Source organism: Notolabrus celidotus, chromosome 23, assembly GCF_009762535.1.
Source record: "Notolabrus celidotus isolate fNotCel1 chromosome 23, fNotCel1.pri, whole genome shotgun sequence".
NCBI classification, from domain to species: Eukaryota; Metazoa; Chordata; class Actinopteri; order Labriformes; family Labridae; genus Notolabrus; species Notolabrus celidotus.
Window position 1 is genome coordinate 19,878,548 of NC_048294.1, and position 21,156 is coordinate 19,899,703.

The 21,156-nt window shown below is 40.6% G+C and overlaps 2 protein-coding genes across 3 annotated transcripts in view; both read right to left on the reverse strand.

Annotated features, from left to right (window-relative positions):
* Positions 1 to 1,813: 1,813 nt before the first annotated feature.
* On the reverse strand, positions 1,814 to 7,164 carry LOC117807552 (leucine-rich melanocyte differentiation-associated protein). Of its 2 annotated transcripts, XM_034676879.1 has the most exons (4): positions 6,927 to 7,164; positions 4,208 to 4,399; positions 4,040 to 4,117; positions 1,814 to 2,128 (listed from the first exon to the last, which is right to left on the reverse strand). In XM_034676879.1, exons 1-4 carry the CDS (start codon positions 7,088 to 7,090, stop codon positions 1,927 to 1,929), a joined length of 636 nt encoding a protein of 211 aa, XP_034532770.1. In that variant the 5' UTR covers positions 7,091 to 7,164; the 3' UTR covers positions 1,814 to 1,926. The 2 variants fall into 2 exon arrangements, 1 of the variants encoding a protein (XP_034532770.1); XR_004629994.1 differs by lacking the exons at positions 4,040 to 4,117; positions 4,208 to 4,399; positions 6,927 to 7,164 and adding an exon at positions 2,407 to 2,621 and having other exon boundaries at positions 2,014 to 2,128.
* Positions 7,165 to 14,337: 7,173 nt separating this feature from the next.
* frem1a (Fras1 related extracellular matrix 1a) overlaps positions 14,338 to 21,156 on the reverse strand; it is a 31,849-nt gene continuing 25,030 nt past the window's right edge. Inside the window, exons 27-37 of the mRNA XM_034677017.1 lie at positions 20,988 to 21,132; positions 20,782 to 20,911; positions 20,591 to 20,663; positions 19,308 to 19,451; positions 18,358 to 18,566; positions 18,227 to 18,274; positions 17,998 to 18,147; positions 17,554 to 17,685; positions 15,991 to 16,106; positions 15,736 to 15,821; positions 14,338 to 15,517 (exon numbers count right to left, since the gene is read on the reverse strand). Coding sequence (XP_034532908.1) covers positions 15,315 to 15,517; positions 15,736 to 15,821; positions 15,991 to 16,106; positions 17,554 to 17,685; positions 17,998 to 18,147; positions 18,227 to 18,274; positions 18,358 to 18,566; positions 19,308 to 19,451; positions 20,591 to 20,663; positions 20,782 to 20,911; positions 20,988 to 21,132 — 1,436 coding nt within the window. The 3' untranslated portion in view covers positions 14,338 to 15,314. The remainder of the gene's footprint in view (positions 15,518 to 15,735; positions 15,822 to 15,990; positions 16,107 to 17,553; positions 17,686 to 17,997; positions 18,148 to 18,226; positions 18,275 to 18,357; positions 18,567 to 19,307; positions 19,452 to 20,590; positions 20,664 to 20,781; positions 20,912 to 20,987; positions 21,133 to 21,156) is intronic.

A 21,156-nucleotide genomic window follows, 5' to 3' on the forward strand; every position in this document is an offset into this window, starting at 1 on the left:
ATATCCTCCATGTTGTCTACTGCTGTTATTGGCAACTAAAGTTTTTAACACAGTGTCAACAGGCAGAGGTGAAATGTGCCAGACTCCTTTTTGTAGATTGATTTGACGTGACGTGTGTGATCAGGTTGTACCTGGGGTCACTCTGTCTACTCAGAATTAATTGCTGTTGTTATGAAGTTTCGATCAATCAGGATCAAGTATTAAACACAGCTGTTGGGTAGCAGGTAGCGATAAGAGACTTCATGCTAGGACTTTGTTTCCAGTGTGCTGCCCTTTTGCAGTCATACTGGCTTCTTGAGAACAGAGGATGAAAATAGAGGTGAGAGATGAGTTTTAAAAGCGGACTGATAGCTCCTCTTGCATGCTGTTATCTGTGTGGAGACATTACTTAAACTTAAACTGTCGTTAGATGAGTGTTGTTGGTTGTGTGATTGCTTTTCCAGCCGATATATTTGCCCTGTTTGCTCTCCTAACAGACTGTTTCCCTTTATTCAGCCAAAGCCTGAACAAACAACTCAAACTGCAAACTGAAACCCAGTCGAGCAGATTCTGCATTTGTATGCTGAGTCTGTGAAGAGAGATTAAAAGTTGCCTAACACCGGGAGCTGTGGAGGGACATTTGAAGACTGAGAGTTCAGCGTGATGAAAGGACGTCAAGTGGCAGGGATTCAATCAGCAGCAGAGGAAATAACGAGGATAAGATAACAGAGTTTAGAGGAGAGGGAGCTGATGTGAAAAACCTGAAGAGTGCAAACACAGAAGAAGGTAGGAAAGGTTTCAAACAGAAGCATGAGGTAAGAATGTGTAAACAAGTGGGAAACAACGTGTTGAAATATTTCAGAAGAAAGTCAAACTGGTGTCTTCTGTTGGTCTGTTTCATCTAAAATTAAAGTTCCTTAAATAACAGATCATGTACATCAGTCTGTTATCCCTCACATGCATCTGTTCAGTAAGAGGAACCTCAAACCTCTTCTGTAAAAGACAAAGTTATTCTCTGCATCACACTGACTTCACGCTGCACATTTTGGAAGTGAAAATGCTGAGTTACATTTGTGCACAAAAAAAATAAGATAAATCAGCAGCAATTTAGTGATTACACATTGAACTTCTGTATGTTATTTTAAGTATCAGAGAGTTCAAAAAGGAATAAAAGCTCATTTTTAATGTCATTTGGTGCAAATCCTCATGCAATATATCTTTGAAGAGACATTTCTGGATCTTTCTGCAGAATCTGAAAGTTTTCTTCTGAAAATTGAGATTGTTCAGATGTCCAGGAGATGGCTCAGCCAGCTTGGTTCTCGACTAGGATAATACACCTCCAAGAAGATCAGGAGTAGAGAGCACTACAAAATGTTCCTGTATCACAAGAAAAAAGCTTTGATATCTAAGTCAAGATCTCAAAAAGAACAACAGATAGACATGACTCATTATCATGGGAGAGTAGTTTAAATAAAATATATGGATGCATGTCCACCCAGGGCTCCTGTATTAACTCTACATATGTTTTCTGATGGTCACATAGTTACATATCCTGTGTTTTTACGTATCCTATTGCACCAATAAGACAAAACAGAACACCCTCTATGTGTAAACTTACTTGGCTTCAAACCTGACCATTTATATTTTCACCAGCAGTGCATTTGCTTGGGCTGTCTGTTTAACTGTGGCTCCCTCTAGTGGTAAAATTAAGGGATCATATGAAGATGGCAGCATCAAAACCAACAGAGCAGATTGTTTAAATTGTATGATTTCTAAAGTGTGTCGCTTCAGGTGTAGAAAAAGATTCACAGCCGTGTAGAATAATTCCTTTTTTATTTCATAGCGCAGCTTTATAAAACATTTGAATATTTAACTCAGTGTAAACATGTTGAAACAAGCAGATAAAGGTGGGATATAAAGGTAAGGGATCAAAAACTTTACTATAAACTACTCTCCTATGATAGCACTTGACTTGATTGTACTTTTCTGCGTGTGCGTATGTTTCTTTGACGAGTCCTCCCTTCTTCTTCTCCTGTTCTGTCTGCTCTGCTGAAGCCTGTAGGTTTTTCTGGCCTGGGCTCGCTCCTTCTCCAGGACCTCTGTGTCATCCAGGATCTCAAGGCCTGGAATCTGACTGATGACATATTGTCTGAAAAAGGATTAAGAACATGGCGTTAACAAGATATTCATTCAATATGATACAAGTGCATTGATACTATTGCTTGCCATCAATGTAAACACTGTACCTCCAAATACTACTCCCTGTACCTTTGGAAAATACACACTGTACCTTTAAATACTGTCAAGGCAACACAACCCTGGCACGAGCTCGGTCTAGGGCATCAAAGCGTTGGCTGCCCGTGCCATACTAAAGGAAGGAATCAGGCGGCTGTCGAGCCAAAGGCAAAGGGAAAAGGCGGACCCTACCTGTGGCGACCTCTGTCCAGGACACCATGCACGGCTCCAGGACCAGCTCAAGCTGCTTCCTTCTCGTTACCCCTCAGGGTTTCAGATGACAGTTAATTTGAAGGTGACATATATAACACACGACAAAAACTCAATGGGAAAAAAGGGAAAAACTTCGCAAGAATGCCTTTTCACGGCTTCTGACAACGGCGTCTCTTTTCTTCTCGCCTCTCCAGCAGGTGTCTGCTTGAGCTAATCAAGACCACAGCGTTACCGTCTCATTGGTCAATTGGTCACGTGACCAGGTAGGTCCACCCACCTGTAGCTCAACAGCCATAACCCCCATACTCTGGACAGTGTTGCCGCAACAATACTACTCACTGTATCTTTAGAAAATACACACTGTACCTTTAAATACTACTCACTGTACTTTTAAATAATAAACACTGCACCTTTAAATATAACTCACTGCTCCTTTAAATACAAAACACTGAGCTTTAAATATTACACAGTGTACCATTAAATACTACACACTGTACCTTTAAATACTACACAGTGTACCTTTAAATTCTACACAGTGTACCTTTAATACCATACACTTTACATTTAAATATTACACAGTCTACCATTGAATACTACACAGTGTACCTGCATAAAACTATAGACTGCACCTTTAAATTCTACATAGTGTCCCTTTAAATACTACACACTGTACCTTTAAATTCTGCACATTGTACCTTTAATACCATACACTGTACCTTTAAAAACTACACACTGTACCTTTAACTATAGAGCAGAAGCAGCTGCTGCATGACATCAGAACAAAGAGATGAAACACTAAAAGCCTATCATGTTACAGGGTTAAACTCAGTGCACAGAGGACTTTATAACAGAGTGGATGCACCTGCTGTGTTAAAGAGACTAATGGTTCTAATGGTGGATGTATTTGAGACCTGTCATGAGTCCTTTATGAACACATCCCCAAGGATTAAATCAGAAGTCACGAGTGTGGGAATTATCCAAAGCTAAGACTGTAATTTATAATCCCATATAAAGAAAGAGGCCAAAGCAGCTTTCTTTCACTTAAGAAATACTGCAGAGGTTAGTTCCCTCCTCACCCAACGAGAAGCTATTTAACCATTCATGGTCTCCAGGAACAATCCACTCATGTTCTATAACCACTTCAGAAATCTGTTACAGCTAAAAGAAGAGAAAGAAGTCCAAGGTTTGCGTACTTTGAGCCTAAATTACTGTGATTTTTACAACCCTTCATGGCCTCTTAGACGCTCTGCAGCCGGTTCTTTACGAAGAAATCAGGAGTTCAGCCTTTTTTCTTAACTATACACCAAAACTATGGAATGCAAAGTCTGTCAGTCAGTTAGAGTATTAGCACGGCCCAGGCAAGCCACAAGTCCTACCCCCCCTCTCCACACTGCCTGATCCTGGCAGAGAAATAAACCAAGCTTTCTTTATACATTTGTCTGTTCATTTATTTGTTTGTAATGCTTCAAAAAGTTGTCAAATTATAACATATTTAGATTAAAAATACTCTTCTAGGTGCTAGTTTTAGGCATATTTTATTGTGAGCGGAGATTATGCAGGGTACAGAGTGATTCTGGTTTTGCTGACCATTAAAGGACACCTTGATGCTCACCTGTAGTCTTTGTATTGGGTAAGACTTCCTCCATTGAAGTAGCTTGGTGCCGCCTCATTGTTCATCATACTGAGGATTCTGTTTGAAGAACAAAACAAACAGGAGGAATAAAAATCACAGCATCATCCACCGCTCCTCTGCACAGATAACAAACAGCATCAGGCTTACTTTATGTTGGGGAACTTCCGTTTCACCTCCTCTACAAACACGGGCAGGTTGTTGATCTTGTTCTTGTTGATGCTCACCGTGGTGACGCTCAGCATGTACGGGAACTTGATGTGCGACGTGTAGTTGTTGCTGTCCAGGATCAGCGTGCTGAGCTTCTCCATCCGTCCCAGCAGAGCCGGGTTCCAATAATTACTCAATAAAGGAGAACACACGGACAGGGTTCACACACAGAGTCCTTGACATGATCCAGGATCCTACAACAACTCTTGACCCATTGGATTCACAAACATTGGCCCTTTATTGATCTGTGCTCAGCTGGTCCAACACTTTTGTTTTACTAAAGTATCTCGACAATTACTGTAACGATTGTCTGTGCCAGCTGAACTTAGACCCCTAGAGAATTAATCTTTCTACCTTTGACAATCCAAGCTTACAACGCCAACAGACAACCAACCAACCAACCAACAGAAAACCATGAAACTAAACACACACACATTCACTTTTCCTATAAGTTTTTGAGTCCTCAAACGTCTCCTTTAACCCCATCATCAAACAACAGAAACCAAACAATAACCAAGTATCTCCACAACAGAAATCCTGAAGATAAAGTTTACCTTACTCTTCCTGTCCAATTAAAGTTCCTAACCATAGACCTTTCTGGAGTCCCTGAGCTCCCTTGTCTCATAGGTTCCTCTGGATCTCTGCAATAGATGGCCTGCTGCTGTGGACGTGCCAGACTCCAGCTGCTACAACTACTACTATCTGTCTCATCACTATCATCTCTCTCTCTACATCTCCCTCTATCCCTCTCTCCAACACGGTCTCAGCAGATGTGTGTCTAACATGAGTCTGGTCCTGCTGGAGGTTTCTACCTGTTAAAGGAAGTTTGTCCTTGCCACTGTAACTTGCTAAATGCTGCAAAGTGCTCTGCTCATGGTGGATTAAGATGAGATCAGACTGAGCCCTGTAGATGAGATAGGACTGGATCTTATCCTGTCTTGATGTTGGGTCTTTGTTAATGATGGAACATAGAGTACGGTCTAGACCTGCTCTGTTTGGAAAGAGTCTTCAGATAGCATTTGTTGTGATTTGGTGCTATAGAAATAAAGATTGATTGATACTGAGTATCAGCATTGAGTTTTCTTTTAAGTCTTTTAAGTTCTCCTGTAGCTTCATCATCAGACAGAGAAGACCAAAAACAACCATCCATTATCCATACCACTCATCGTCTCCGGGCTGGAGGCGATCCCCTCCCTGGTTGGGTCACCAGCCTCTCACAGGGCCAACAAATAAACAGACATCCAGACACTCACTTAACACAAAACAAGTCTTTGGGCTGTTGGAGGAAGCCAATCCAACATTATTCATCATTATGACATGCGTGAGGAAAAAACAGAGCTGTCTGTTTGTCTGATGAACATCCATTTGATGACTCTTTAAACAGGAATGACATCCTGGAGAGTTTATTGATATCCAAACTCACAGGTGAACACTTCCACCCCTCCCTGTTAATGTTTATTTAAAAGCTCCAACCAAAACCTTCAAAGTAACAACTCTAACAACCAACGACCGACTGAATCAACACGATGTCTCAGCAGACAATTGCTGGAGAAAACCAAACAGCTCATAGTGGTTAGATTTATGCACATTAAGACCTTAGCTATCATTTCTGCTCCTTTTATTTTCCTCCAGTGAACTACATGGACTGTGGCGAGAGTTTGATCATCAACAGTCATCCCCGCCCTCATTCTTACTCGCACAGAACCTTTGTCCCTTTAGCCCCTGAAGAAGAGTACAGTTTTGTGACAATTATGCGCAGGCTACTGCTACAGAACTGTTATCCAACACTGATATCTTTGTGGACAAATAGAGGCATCAGAAGCTAACTCATCTAATGCATCTGCATGCTAATGATCCAAGAGAGAGCATACAAATTAAACTATTCTTAACTCTCAACATAGATTAGCAAACACTGGTTGAAAAGTAAAACATTTTCCAATGACTATTGAAGACATTGATTCAACATCTATGGTGCTTTCCAACCAAAAGTTCCAGGAACTTTTAGTTACAGGATCTTCTCTTCAATGAACTATAGGTGCTTTTTAACCACAGGAACTTTCCCCAGGAACTAGGGACCTTTGGAGGAACTATGCCCACTTCCACAGCAGGAACTAGGTCTAACTTTAGGTCCTGAGTAGATAATTTCCCCCTGGAAAGTTCCTGCTGAAGGGGTAGTACTTTCCAAAGGTCCAGGAACCTTTGGGGTGGGGCCTGCAGTGCTGAATGTTTCTGATTGGTAGAGTACCCTCAGTGTTTTTATTTCACCCTGCTTCCACAATAACATCACACACACCTGTGATTCACTTGGTTTAATAACTCCTGAACATTGGTCTTCTCTGAGCGTGATAGTGTGAATGCGTCTCTGTCATCTCCCGGTGTTACAGTCTGAAGAGTGACCCTGTAAACTGGAGACCTTCAGCTGAACGTGTCAGTGTTTGTGGAGTTTACAACAGCTGTTGAAAAAAAGAAGGAGTCCTCGGGAATGCATCCTAGTTTAGTTTGTATTCAGATGTTCAAATATCCTCATTAGATATTTAATGATCATCTAAAGATGTTTGTGAGGTATGCATCCAGCTGAAAGTCTTCAGTTAACAAGGTCGCTTTTTAAACTGAAACACCAGTAGATCTTTGCAAAATTTGGTTGTTAAGTAAAGGATACTCCTCCAGTAGATTGTTACTCAGGTCCAGCACTTCCAGAGTCTCAGTCTGTGTCAGAATAGTCTCATAGGGGATCTCTTTCAGGTTCTGGTAAGCATAAGTAAGCCACTGAAAGCTTGGGGCTTGGCCGGTTTGACTGTGTTGGCCGGAGGATTGATGATCCATGGGAAAAACGTCGGCGGTGTGACCTCCTCCGCTCCAGCTTTTATGGTTGAAGAGTAGGAGAGAATTCAGATGAATTTGTCATGATCGAACCTGCAGAGAGAAGAAGAGAGAGGATCAGAGTCATGAAGGAAACGGTGTTCATGATTGAGGACACATTTTCATCTACAGGGACACACAATTGAATGCATTTACAGTTTCACCGTGGTCAGATTTATTTCACATATTGGATGTATTTAAAGAGAAACATGGAGAAATAGATTTAAAAGAGAAACATGGAGAAGTAATGACAGATTGAATTATTGGTTCAACTGTGATATGTCAACATCTTTCTTTCCAGTTTAACTAAAGCTGCATCCTGAGCATTCAGAGACTGATGGTGTCACAGCGGCACGCTCAAAGGTGCCTTCAAATGCAGCCATGGAGGATGCATGGCGTGCATCCATCCCTTTCATGGGGATGCCACCAGTTTTCATGTCTGTTGGTGCTGTTAGGTTTAATTGACTGTCTATCATCCTGGCCTTGGAACGAGGGCGAATATATACATCCAATTCAATTGTTTTTAATTCATTACTCCATATACAGTTTAAAGAACACGGTCTACAATTACTGCTCACTCAAGAAGACGCTAAATACACATAGGCTCAATGTATTTCAATGGTGTCATGAAGGACTTCCACCAGATCCATGTCCGGTCTGTCTCGGATCTGCTGTGGTCCGGTTCCGTGCTCTCTCGTCCGTCAACATCCACGGGTTGCGTTTTCAGAACGCAGCACAGAGCGGGATCCTCAGACAGCTGGAGTCATGTGACCGAGGTTTTCCCGCGGTAATTAATGAATCAAGGATTCTCCTCCTCCTCTCCTCGTCCATGTTGTCTTTATAGTCCTCTGAAAACCTCTGACCTGTTGACTCCAGGCCTGGCTCCGCTCATCATGACGGTTTGTTGTTGTAGTTAAGTGAAATACGATCTGGTGATAACAGGATGTTTTCATTTTCTTTTGGTGCCTGACTTCCTGTCCCGCCCTGCTCTGTTGAGATTGAGGCATCGTGCTCCGGCATCGGGCAAAAGTAGAAGTCTTGTGTATCTGATCCGGAAGGCTTCAACCTGCCGGATCAGAGACGCAGCCCGAATGCAATGGAGCAGGTTAACCCATTGACTAGAATAGAAACCTATCTGATCAGCGAGGTCTTTTCGTGGATAAACCTGCTCTTATCTGCACGTCGTAGTTTGTCCTTATTGCTGTAAATTTCTCAAATCTCTCAAAACTGTTAAACTACAACTGAGCTCACCAGCTAACTACCTGATGCTGGACGATAGGCTATGTGACGTAATTGTAAGGAAATCCTCTGTAGATCAGACTGTCACATTCAAACGCTTTGTACTTTGAAGGACCTACTCTAACTCTCTCACTCTCAAACCAACATACCTGCTCTTATATCGTCTTAATGAGCTTTGAATTTTTGTCAGTAACAAACGACTAACCTAACATGAATGCTCTCCAGTAAACAGCAAACACTGATGGTGCATGCTGAGCCAATAACTGCATCCCTGTTGCTCTGTTTCCAGATGCACGTTGATATTTAAGAGATTGATCCCACACCACTTTCTGATAGGATTGCTATCACACCAATCACAACGGCACAACACATTGGCCATCATCTGATGGCTGTAAAGCTTTGGTGGCAGTTAAAACTTTAACTTTAAACTGTAAAACTTTGTCCAGTTAGGAACTCAAGGATGAAAACAGACTCGAAATGGAGAAAAAAACAAATAAAAAAACTCCATTTATGTCCAGATGTCTGATCATAGAAACAAAAAAAAGTCAACGGTTTCCACTTTTGAGCCAATGTGTTCTGACTACTTTACTTTCAACAAAAATATTTGGACACCAGATACTTTGTCTTTCACCAACAGATTCTTCTTGTATACTGTATGTAGATATCCATGGACAGAGATCAGACAATCTTAAACTCTGCTGATGGAAAACCAGAAGAGAACGGTTTTGATGCGTCCAGACGACTACAACAGAAACACGCAGCCAAAATGAGGAACCAGGTAGCTTTAAGTTGATTAGTAGGTACGACAGAGTAGTAGGATCAAATTTCGAGAATTATGCCATAATAATTCAAGATTACGGTCATGATATTACAAGGCTGCTTTATAGACCAACGGTTCCCGACCCAAACAGTGATATCATAGGTGTTCAAGGCTTGACCTCGACCGTGTGAGATAGAAACATCGCCTACAGCGGCCAAGCAGCAAACACACTGCCGGTCTGAAGCAATACTGAAACACATTTTTGTCCATTTGTTGCTGTACGTGTCAATAAGATACAAACATGCTGAATACAAACTGAGAACCGATTGTTGTTTCACTGAAGCCTGAACACCTTTCATTTAAAGACTTGATCCTGCAACAAACGGTCCAAGCTTAGCAGACACTGTTACAGTGAACAGATTTTAATATGTGGTTATTATGGTACAAACATTTAGCAGCCATGGGGCACTTTTAACCTAGATTTTTAATCATGCGCCCCATGTACAGAGGCTACAGTCCTCGTTGCAGCGGTCGCTGGATCGATTCTTTACCTAGAACATTTTCTTCATGTCTCCTCTCACTCTCCCCATGTTTCCTGTCTCTCTTTATCTTTCCTATCAATACAGGCTGAAATACCTCAAACATCACTTTAAACATGGGGCGCATAGCCATCTCAATGGAACATCAACCTGCATTTGGCGCATAGCAGGTGCTGATCTTGGATCCTGGGTACATGTGATGTATATGTATTTTTGTATCATCTGACAACTCACAAAGACGATCCAAGCAGCAACCTCCAGTCTCAAAGTATGCAGGAAGTGTTAAAAACTGCAGTTCATCGAGCATCCGCTTGAGGCTGGCTGCAGAAACACTGGAAACCACATACACACCAATTCAAAAGACGATCTTTGTAGCATTAGTAAACAACAACGGTTCAGTAAATATTAAGATTACGAGTTTTGCCTAAATAAGGACATGACTGACTTGACTGACAGGCGGGAACACTGTAGCTGTTGGCTAGGAGGCTCAAAGCCCGCCTCTTTACGTCACACTAGCTCGACAGATGTTAGGTTGAGTTCAACATTTCCAATATGGCTCCCACCGATGATTGGCTTCAAAACAGCGCTCAGGAACAAATAGGTGATGTTGTGGGTACTACATCCATTATTTATACAGTTTATGAGATGATCTTGTGACCCATATTGGGGACCCTGAGGTTGAGAATCACCGTCTAAGACAACCCGTCCACCATGGACTTTGAGTCCTGAGAGTGTGGTGCTGATAAAGATGAAGTTTTCAGTCATTTATGAAACCTTGAGTAAAGAATAACTTCCCAACATGCTCAACATTCCTTAGTTTAGTGCCGGCAGCTTTATAAAACACAACCACAGTCTTACATGATGACCTTTCCTTGTGATGCTGCAACTTTTAGTCATAAAACCACCTCGTCCTTTTATGGCTTTTGTCTTGTGATGGTGAAACCTTCTTTTTCAATGCTATTCTGAAAATGTTACATATGTTTTATTCCTTTATTTGGCCTTAAACTCTGACATATGGTAGGCTTCATTCTTCAACCTGACTCCAGGTGTGTCCCATCACCCTAAAACATGAGCCATGAGATTGAATCTGCTCACCTCCCTCTGGGGGAAGAAGGGAATACACTGATACTCATCTCACTACATAATAACTTCAAGCATACATTAAATACAACATTTAAACACAGCATGGCTTAAAAAGTCAGCAGGCACATTTTAAGGACACATTCATTTTCCCAGAGAAAGAAAGGTGACAGTAGCTGACACAGACGCCCACCAACCAGCCTTATTTGAACCAACACTATGTAGAGATATAAGCAAAGCAATAAAACCCCTTCAGTGAAACAGCAGAGGAAATAAAAGCTCCTTACAGACTCCACAGCAGGATGACTTAATGTGGCAGAAATGCTCAGAGAAACTCACACAAAGGTTAATATTGTTGGAAAGCAGTGCTGCTCTGTGCGTAAAAAGAAAAGAATGATGAGTGATAGAGGGATTTCAGTCTGTCTGTTTCACAGCACATGCCTGGAGAAGACACTTCAAGTAAATGAGCAGCTGGTAATGTCCCTAGCATGTTAACTTACAGTAGAAGACTCCATTTTATTCAAGGCTGGGGGTGAAATGTTCAGAAAGGTGCGTCTCTCTCTTAAACTTCAAAGACTCTCCTCTGAACTCACAGATGTTTCAGACACAGCTTTGAAACTTTGCACAAAAATGTAAGGAATACAGGAAGCAACATCTTCATTCATCTTTAACTGTTCAGATACAGATCATCTAAAGTATCAGGGTAAGTTTTTAAACACACACTAACACAGACTGAGGACTCAGGTGGATCTGGACCACCTGAGGAGGACTTACCGAACTGAAGAAGATCCCGAGTATCCTTTTGACTTCATGCAAACCTCAGGGGAGTTCTTACAGCTCATGTAAAAAGCTCTCTTTCATGGCCGGTCTGTGGATCACATGATGGGGATAATCACGTTGGTGCTTAACCTTGTGGTTCGCAGGACCCACTGGCCCAGATCTCCGTCATAGCAGCGGGTTCTCAAACAGAGGGAGGAGGACAACAACACAGGCTTATATAGAGCACAGAGGAGATAGGAGGTTATATATCACAGACATCACATCATACATGTTCCTTCTTTGTGCTCAGTAACAGCTGGACGTCTGAGCATGAACTCTGGCACACATCTCTATAGTTTATTATAAGAGGCTGTATTTTAACACAGAGATATGATCACGTCTCCAATTAATGTGTGTTATCTGAAATTGAAGGATTTGTTCTTCCTTGAAAATACTTTGTAAGATAATTCAAGATTTTCCTCAATTTTATGCATCCTTTGAATGGAAAATAAAAGAGCTGTTGGTACAAAACTTTTTGCGTAAGTTTCTTTACTTTAATTATTTTGTAAACTTGTAACTTGTAAACTTTTTTTCTGTTCACAAAATATCAGAGCAACTGAAGACCAATTAGAACATTTTTTAAAACGGTGCACACAGCGTATTAACTTGTGCCTACAATTTAATTATTTAGTGGCGATATGTTATCTTGTGTTGTTTTCTTGTGCACACAAATATAACCAGTTTCCACAAGATACATGTATTTTGCAGAAAACTGTTAACTTGTGGACACATTTTTTTAATCTTGCGTGCACAAAATAATAACTTGCTCCCACAACACAGTTCTACTGTGTTCACATATTGTTATCTTCTGGAAACTTAAATATCTTGTGCACACAATTTAATATGGGAACAAGTTATTATCTTGTGCCCGAAATACAATAACTCTGCGGCAACATATTTTTATCTTGTTCACACAACTGATTCTGGGCACAAGATAATCACTAGTTCCCACAAGAAAGTTAGATTTTGATTACATGTTTTTATCTTGTGGAAACAACTCCATTATCTTTTGCGAACAGGCTATTATATTATCTTGTGGGAACAAATTAATAATCTTGTGTCCACACAATAATTCCCACAAGATAACTTTTACCTGCACAAAAATGTTAACAAGTTAATGATCTTGTGGGTTCAAAATAATAACCAGTTCCCACATGCAGTTACTGTGCTCATATGTTATCTTGTAGAAACTGAAATATCTTGTGCACACAATATAATTATCTTGTGCTCAAATTACAATTATCTTGTGGTAACAGGTTATGAGCTTGGGTGCGCAAGATAATAACTTATTCCAACAAGAGAGTTATACTGTGCTTACATGTTGTTATCTTGTGGAAACAACTCAAATGTCATGTGCACAAAATGTAATAATCTTGTGGGAACCTGTTATTATCATGTGCACACATAAATATAACCAGTTCCCACAAGATACTTTTATTCTAGGCACAAGATAATAACTTGTTCCAACAAGACAGATAAAATGTGCCCACAAGTTATCTTGTTGGAACAAATTAATCATCTTGTGGGCACAAGTTGAATTCTTGTGGGACCAATATAACAAAAAACGATAGCCTTGTGGGAACAAGTTGTTATACTGTGTGCACAAGATGGTAATTTGTTCCCAAAGTATAAAAAAAACAAATTTTTGGGACTTCAGAGGCTCAGTAGAAAATAGTATTTCTACAAAGTAATGAAACTTTCAGACATGTTTTAGGTACATTGATCTTTAAAGAAGTGTTTTTATACACAGATCATTTAACAAAACAAAAGATCCTTTATTAAGACATGATGCTCCTTATTAAGAGCCTCCTTAGATGAATTTAATGCCTGCTTTTTCTCCCCCCTCCTCCCTGTAAACATTTGCTCTATCTGAACCATTCCTCCCTTTTTGTGGCTTTAGTCCACTTCACAGCAAACATCTCATCATTTTAATTTTATTTTGCTCCCAGACTCTGAAAACAAACAGTACATCTCTACATAGAGTTCAGTGTGTCTGTTAAATTGTGGCAATCTGATTTAATGCAAATCAAATGAGTGAAAGTAAACAGGATTGGGACACAGGAAGCTGCGTGTCTTGTGGGAAATTGCTCATGGAGGACAGAATCATAACAAACATTTACGTAACTAAATTATCTGGACTGAACTGGTCAGATCAGATTTAGCTCCTTAATGAGAAGCTTTAACTGCTCTTCATAAGCTTTTCATTTCAGCTCCACAGCAGACTCCTGACGTGAGTTTCTGCAAGATGCACATTTATTACAGCTCTCAAGCCAACAATTAAACCTTTCAAATCAACACCTGTCACTTTAACTCTGTTATCTAAGTGAGGGGAAATGAGCAGATGAGCTGATGATGTTAACAGCAGTTCAGCTCACAGACCATGACAGCTCAGCAGAGGAGAAGCAGAGAAACACTGACAACTGCTTTATTTGGTGTTTTACTTGATTTGTTCACAGGAAGATACATCTGTGAATAGTCCTGCTTTGGGATTATGTTACTTTCATGGTGTGCGAATTCAGGTCAGCTCAGCTTAGAGTCCCCAAAAACCTGCAGAACAGCACTAGAGAACACTGATAACTGCTTTATGTGGTGTTTCACTTGGTTTATTTAGAGGAAGAGACCACTGTGTAAGTTCAAGTCAGCTCAGCCCACAGCCCCCCAAACCCTGCAGAAGAACGTTGAAGAAACACTGAATGTTAAGTACAGTTAGCAGCAGCTCAGCTCTCAGACCCTGACAGCAGGAGACAATTAGAGATACACTCGTAACCGCATTATTCAGTGTTTTCCAGGATTTATTATGATACATCAGCTTAGAACAGGAAGAGAGCACAGCCTTCTTAAGGATCATTTTACTTTCTTAGTGTGTGAATTCAAGTCCTGATAGTTCTAAAATCTTAAATTAAGCTACAGTTAGCAGCTCAGCTCACAGCCCCCAAAACCCTGCAGAAGAGCACTGAAAGAGCCCAGGTCGTAAAGTACCTTCTCTTTGTTTAAAGTTAAGGCACAGTTATTTTATAGTACTTTATAATACAAGCTTGTGATGGATATAATTCAGCTTGTGAGCCATAGTCAACAGCAGCTCAGCTCATAGCCCCCAAAGCCCTGTTGAGAAGTACACTTATTTTAAAGTAAAACTGCTTTATACAGAGTTTTTCAGGATTATTGTCACAATGTAAGTCTTTTGGGACAGGAGGACACAAGTGCAGACAGACACAGAGGGAATCCTTACCTGAAAAGCTTGCAGCAGCTCAGCTCACAGCCTCTTTTCAACATGGTGTCCACAAAAAACTCAGATCTTTAAGATCAGACCGCTTTATTCATTTCCCACCAGCTTTAACTACCAGCTCTGTTAGCAGATTATTCGTTTCTGATGAATGATGAACACAGCTCAGTTTTAAGACTTTGTAAAGTGTGGAGCCTTTCAAGAGGTTGCTGTTGCACGGCTCTGTGTACCATAAAGTGATTCATGTAGCTGAACAACAGAAGTGCAGAGTTCGTCTGAGAAAATGTCAACAAATGCCTCAAATAAATTCTAAAACATACCTTGTGAGCTTTACATATAACAATACTTTCAGTGTTTAATTAAAATAAATGTGTGTAAACATCATCACATAGTACGTAGCTTCTCAGACATAATAAGTGTCACATTATAGATTCATTAACAATGACATAAAGAGTTCCAGTTGCTCCTTGTTGGAAAGTTTAAAAGTCCTGAGGATCAGTCTGTCCTCTCGGCTGTGCTTCTGTGTTTTCATGTTTTCACTGAACACACGAAGCGATGACCTCTGCTCGTCTTACAGTCCCTGATTTGCCATTTTGCTCTCTTCCAAACCAGGACGCACTTTTTGTTGCCCTTCGTTTTCGAGCGAGGTGGCGTCTTCCTCCAGTTTGTATAGCTGACCGACTCGCCGCCCGCCCACTCCCAGCGTCCTCTGCCCTCCCGGTCATTCAGGCCTGAAACAGTGGGAGGAAAATGAGTCAGAGTCAAGGTTTATTCATTTACTTTATTATTTAGGAATATGTTTCTGGATCCCCTCCATGGTTCTAGTCTGGTTCTTTCTTTTTTTGTTTGTTTTCCTCTGACAAACCTTAAGTTTGACGACTTAAATCCTTTATATAATGTAACAAACACAGCAGGATGGTGTTGTGAGAAATGTTCCTTAGACACTCACCGATCCAAAAAGGTTTCCTTCCACTAAAGTCCCACATCCAGTCCATGTCAGCTTTAGAGAGAACGCTTGCTAGACTGCCTTTATATCTGTAATCACAAAGACAAGCTGCGTTATGTCTTCAGAAGGATCATTCTAAGTGTAATAACCCAGATTACATGGATTTCATGCATGACAGGCAAGTAATCAGAAGCATGCGTTCTCAGTCTTTCCCTCTGGAATGAGTCTTTTTTTATCTGGTCCCGTGTGAAAGTGTACCTCTCTCTGCAGGCTCTGTTTGCCGTGCTCCACGTGACTCTGTGCTCGGTGCTGAGGATGAAACAGCGCCCAGCATGGAAGGTCCAACCCTGAGGACACCTCTGAGCGCCCACCATCTGAGTCAGAGAGGGAAGAAGTCAAATATGTTGACAGTTAAGTAAGGGATGATGTTTGGTTAGCAGGTGGTTAAGGGAAACAGAATCCCGACAGGGTGAGACAAGTGAGAGTGAGTCCTGTCCATCGTCAGACGAACCCCTTCCCATAACTACTTGCTCTTCATACATTATCCTGCTTATTACCCGACTACTAACTTTCAAAAAACATTGATTAAAGATTATTTTATCAATCTAAAAATGATTTCTGTTTTTTTTTAATAGTCCCAGTGATTCCTTGTCAGTGATCGTTCCGTGGTGATGGATTTTTATCTGCCTGTTGCGGTGGATTGAACATGAAACTGTCCTCATTCAGCTCTCCTTCTCTGAGCTCTGCGGTTCACACACCTTTAAAAATAAACAAATGTCACAACTTTGAACCCTGCTGCTATCATCACCACCGCTCATGGTTTAAGTTTCGTTGTAGAGATCACTAACTTAAAGTTTCTCTCACCTGCTCCGTTCGTTGATAATATTGCCGGACAGGATCCAATATGAAAATGTCCGCAGCCTGCTGATTTAGCATGATAACCAAAGCTAACGTTCTAGCCACGTTGTTTTGATGCGAACAGAAGCTAACGGTTTTACCTCACTTTACGGTCTATGGTGTCAACAAGCAGAAGCTTAATGTGTCTGAACTCTTTTCCGTGGATTGACTTGACATGTCGTGTGATCAGTTTGCCTCTGATGTTGCTCATGTTATTGAAAGTTAATAACCATCATCAAAGGGTTTTGACCAATCAGAATCAAGCTTCTGACACAGTCTTCAAAAAATTCATTTAGATGTTTAATAGGAAATAAGATGAGTTGCCTTGATTTTGGCGCCCCCTGTGGACAGAATGAGCTGTGCTGTGAGTCATTGCTACCAAATGTAAAGAGATAAAACAATCGCCAGCACATGGGAGTTGTTGGTCTACTGTTGCATTATCAGTAAGCTTTAATGCAGGAACAATGTTTGTGCACTCTGCCGTAATCCAAAAAGAAGCGATCCAGTCATAGCAGGGGTAGACCAACAACTCCAGCATGATAAAGTTACTCATTTCTGCTGACTACTCTGATAAAAAGGTCTGTGATGTTGTAAGACACTAAGATTAACAATTAGAGTCTGTTTGTGGCCAAAAACAAGAACTTTCAGACTTGTATTGAGTAAAGTTGGACCAAAGGATTACTAACACCTCACATAGTCTCTTGAAGCTGTTTCAAACTTCGACTAGACTCAACATGCAGGTACGGTAAGGGTAAAAAAATGTTGGAGTTCCCCTTTAACGTCACAGAGGCAAAGATTCTCCTCACCTTTAACGTCTCATGTCAGAAAATCGAGATATTTTTGACACAATAAGAGATTTCAATATCCATTCTCACAGACATGCAGAGAAGCTGTTGCATGCTTGAAGGTTCCCCTCTCTGTTACCTGATCAGTGGGTGCCCAGGGTTTCCAGTTGACGCCATTGCAGTGGAAAAGCTGGTTGGTGCTCTGGTTGAAGTGCAGGAGTCCCATCAGCTCTGGCACGCAGGGTTTGTGTACGAGGTTATCAGATGAAGCCTTCGAGCCAAACACACCACAGTGAAATCAGTTTAAAGCTTCTACCTGGCAGCACGCTGGTTTGTTTGTTTCTGTTTGAGCGTTAATCCATCAGTTAATTGTTTTTAAAGCTCCTACGAGTCTTTTAGTCACAGGAAAGCCTATTAAAGATCGAAAGGTTGATTTTTCCGAACAAGAGTTGGCAGCCTTGAACTCAACTCGAGGATTAACAAACTGGACTCGATCACAGAGCTGGAGTGAATTAATCTCTGCTGCCTCAACATGAAGTAAAGTTTCCATGACGAAGAAACCTCCAGGAGGGTTCAGACTCACATGTGCTCGTGCTGGCCCACTCTTTGGAGGTTTTGAGATCTTGTTTTGGGGAGCTGATGCCGCGTGCTGCACAACACGGATGTTTGCTTTCCGGCCTGTCCTCGATGGAGAGGTGTCGTCTTCTACTTGCATTTGCATGATCCCATGATACTGGAATCAAACATGATATATTTGATACATTTTCTTACAGCTTACAGGTAACTTCAGGTTAGAATCAGCCGCAGCTTACCGTGTAAACAATGTCCGTCCCGTTGTGAAAGACTGATGAAGGGGCAATCTGTGAGTTCAAACACAGCAGCAGTTTAGTTTAGAGGAAACAACAAGGCAGATCCATGCTGATGTTTCAAACGAGACTCTTACCGTCTTTGGGTTGTTGCGAACTTTGAGTTTCTTCTTCGTGGCATCCGGTGAAGGTCTAGGGATGCTGTCTCCTCGACTCCAGACGACCGCTTCTGTGCCGAGCGGCAGTTTCTCGAGATGAATGGATCCATGAGGGGGATACTTGTCAGACCGGATCTCTTTACCTCTGAGGAGAGGAGCCTCACGGTTCTGGTTCAGTCTGCACCGACCTGTGGTGATAAGTTCTGTCTTATTTGTGTCTTTGAGAAGATATCAAAGTTTTTAAACGGTCGGTTTAGAGTCAGTGTAAGATAACTGTGTTAGATAACTGAATAAAACAGATCATGTATGAATATTTAAAGAATATTAGCATATATTTCTGAATATACATATTTGTTTTATGACATTAAGTACTTTATTTGATAAATATGCAATTTTTTTCTGTATATAATATAAATTATTTCATTGTATTTTTTTAAGCTTTGGTGTGTTTTTGTCTCTTTATTTGAAGGGAAAGTAATCAAGACATTGAAAAAGTAATGATGAAAAACTAAAATAAATATAGAAATTATGGATTATACATAAAAACAGTAGATTGTGTTTATGTATAGATACATGAAGAGATGTATGCAATAATACCATTTTTCATTTGTTTGTAAAATGCCCAAATTAATTTGATGTTTTTTCTTATTAATCCAATTTCTTGTTTTCTTTGATGTAATCCAATTCACTTCAATCAATGAAAGATCAATAATCTTTCTAAATGTATCATCTCATTTTATTCCAGATTTATTCTTATCATGCCTCTATGATGACTTTGTACTCTGGCGCCCCCTTCTGACAATGAAGCTTGACTCTTACAAAGTCAATTCTGGATTATTTTGAACTGAATTATTTTTCTTTTTCTGGAAAGTACCTGATTTTACCGAAAATAAATAAACACACATTATTTATATTTACTGAAAGTCTACCTGAGTCCTTGATGGCGATCTCAGCCTTGTCAGTCCGTCCGATCACCGTTCCCTCAGGAGCGACCAGCAGCACTTCAAACTTCTCCTCAAACTCCTCCAGCTGATCCTGAATGATCTCGGTCTGCCACATCCTCTTTGACATTCCTTCAAACACAGAAACATGCAACTTTTTCACTTTACTCCTCACTCTGATTTAACATTTAAGTCCCAAAATGCAACTCCACATAATGTCCTTGACTAAAAATGTTTTTGTTTGTCTCCTAGCCTTCACATTTTAACACGCACACTGTGCCAACATTTTCCTCTCCTGACTAAAATCTGAAGGGTTGCTGTAACGTTTTCCTTATTTCAGTATTTTCTACACGCACTCCTTTTATTGGTAAACTATTGCTTCCAGCAGTTTGCACCTGGCTGTGGTTCCATACGGTGGCCCTAAATGTCAAATTTACAAACATTTCATGAACACAAACAACATTTCATTGAACGCCAAAAAATGTCATGGAACACAAAATGTTTCTAGAGAAAAAGTTCACATGCAAAAAAAATCAACTAATGAAATGCAAAGATAATTCACAGAACACAAAAATATCTTATGAGACATTTTTAATGAAATATAAAAATATTTTATAGTTTTGTTTTGGTTTAAATTTGTTTTTGATGTGTCCAATGTTGTTGTATTTTGTGATTTTTGAGTTAGAATCCGTCTTAGAATTTTGTGAAACATTTTTGAGTTTCATAAAATGTTCTGTTTGATGAAATGTTTTTGCTTTTCATGACATCATTTTGTTTTGTAATTTTTTTTTTTACATTTCAAGAATTTCGTTGAAATGTTTTGTACATGTAGTTGTCCTTCAGGTCCACCTTGGTTTAATATTTTTTACCCGATGAGTTTTGTGGTGGGACACAGTCAAAGAGGAAAAATATTTTTCTTTTGTAAGCCATCTTCAGCACTATTTTTAAGCCACATATTTGCTCTTGGGTTGATATTTATTTTCAATTTTTTTGTTTAGAAACAGTCAAAACTTTTGTGGACTTGCTTCAAGGCTCTTTCAGTCAGGACCACCGGACCACTCATGTGCCTTAGTGGAATGCCAAAGCCCAAGGCCGGGAGAGCAGCAGCATAGACCTCCGGCGTTTAGAGCAGCTGATGTTCTGTGGGAAGAACTTTACTGAACTAATACTTCTCTCAATTTACCCCAGACTCACTAAAGCTCCTCAGAGTAAACTTATCTTTATAAGATTAAGAAATAATAATGATGTTTTCCACCTGAGTGAAAACAAACCTGGGTCAAACTGGACGAGGGAAGACGGGCTAATGAGGAAATCTTTACCAGCTGTTGCCGTCACCTCCTTCACCTGTGACAGAGAAACAGACGAAAGGTGGGGATATAAGAATGAAAAACAGAGCAAACATCTGTTTGGGATGAGAACCTCTCTCACAGTCTCAGTAAGACAAAGTAAGGAGCAGTCAGACCTTGACTGTGACGTACGAAGACTCTGCTAAGTTTCCTTTTCGGCTGATGTCCAGAGAGACGGTCCTTCGATCCTCACACACAGAGACCTGAGACTGAGACAGCTCCACGGTGGACCAGCTGAACTCCAGTCTGCAGAGAGAAGGAGCAGCACAGTGAAGACTTGAATCAAAGCATCATTATAAAGTCTGTTTTAGTGTCTCCTTACATGTGAGAGGACCCGGTGTTCCCTAAAGGATCAGACACTGTGAACTCCAGACTGTCTGACAGAGACTCTCTGTCCGGGTTGATGATGTACACAATTGATCTTCTGTTCAGCTCCGTCTGAGGGAAGCGCTGCGGGACAAATCCACCTACAACAACAACAACAACAACAA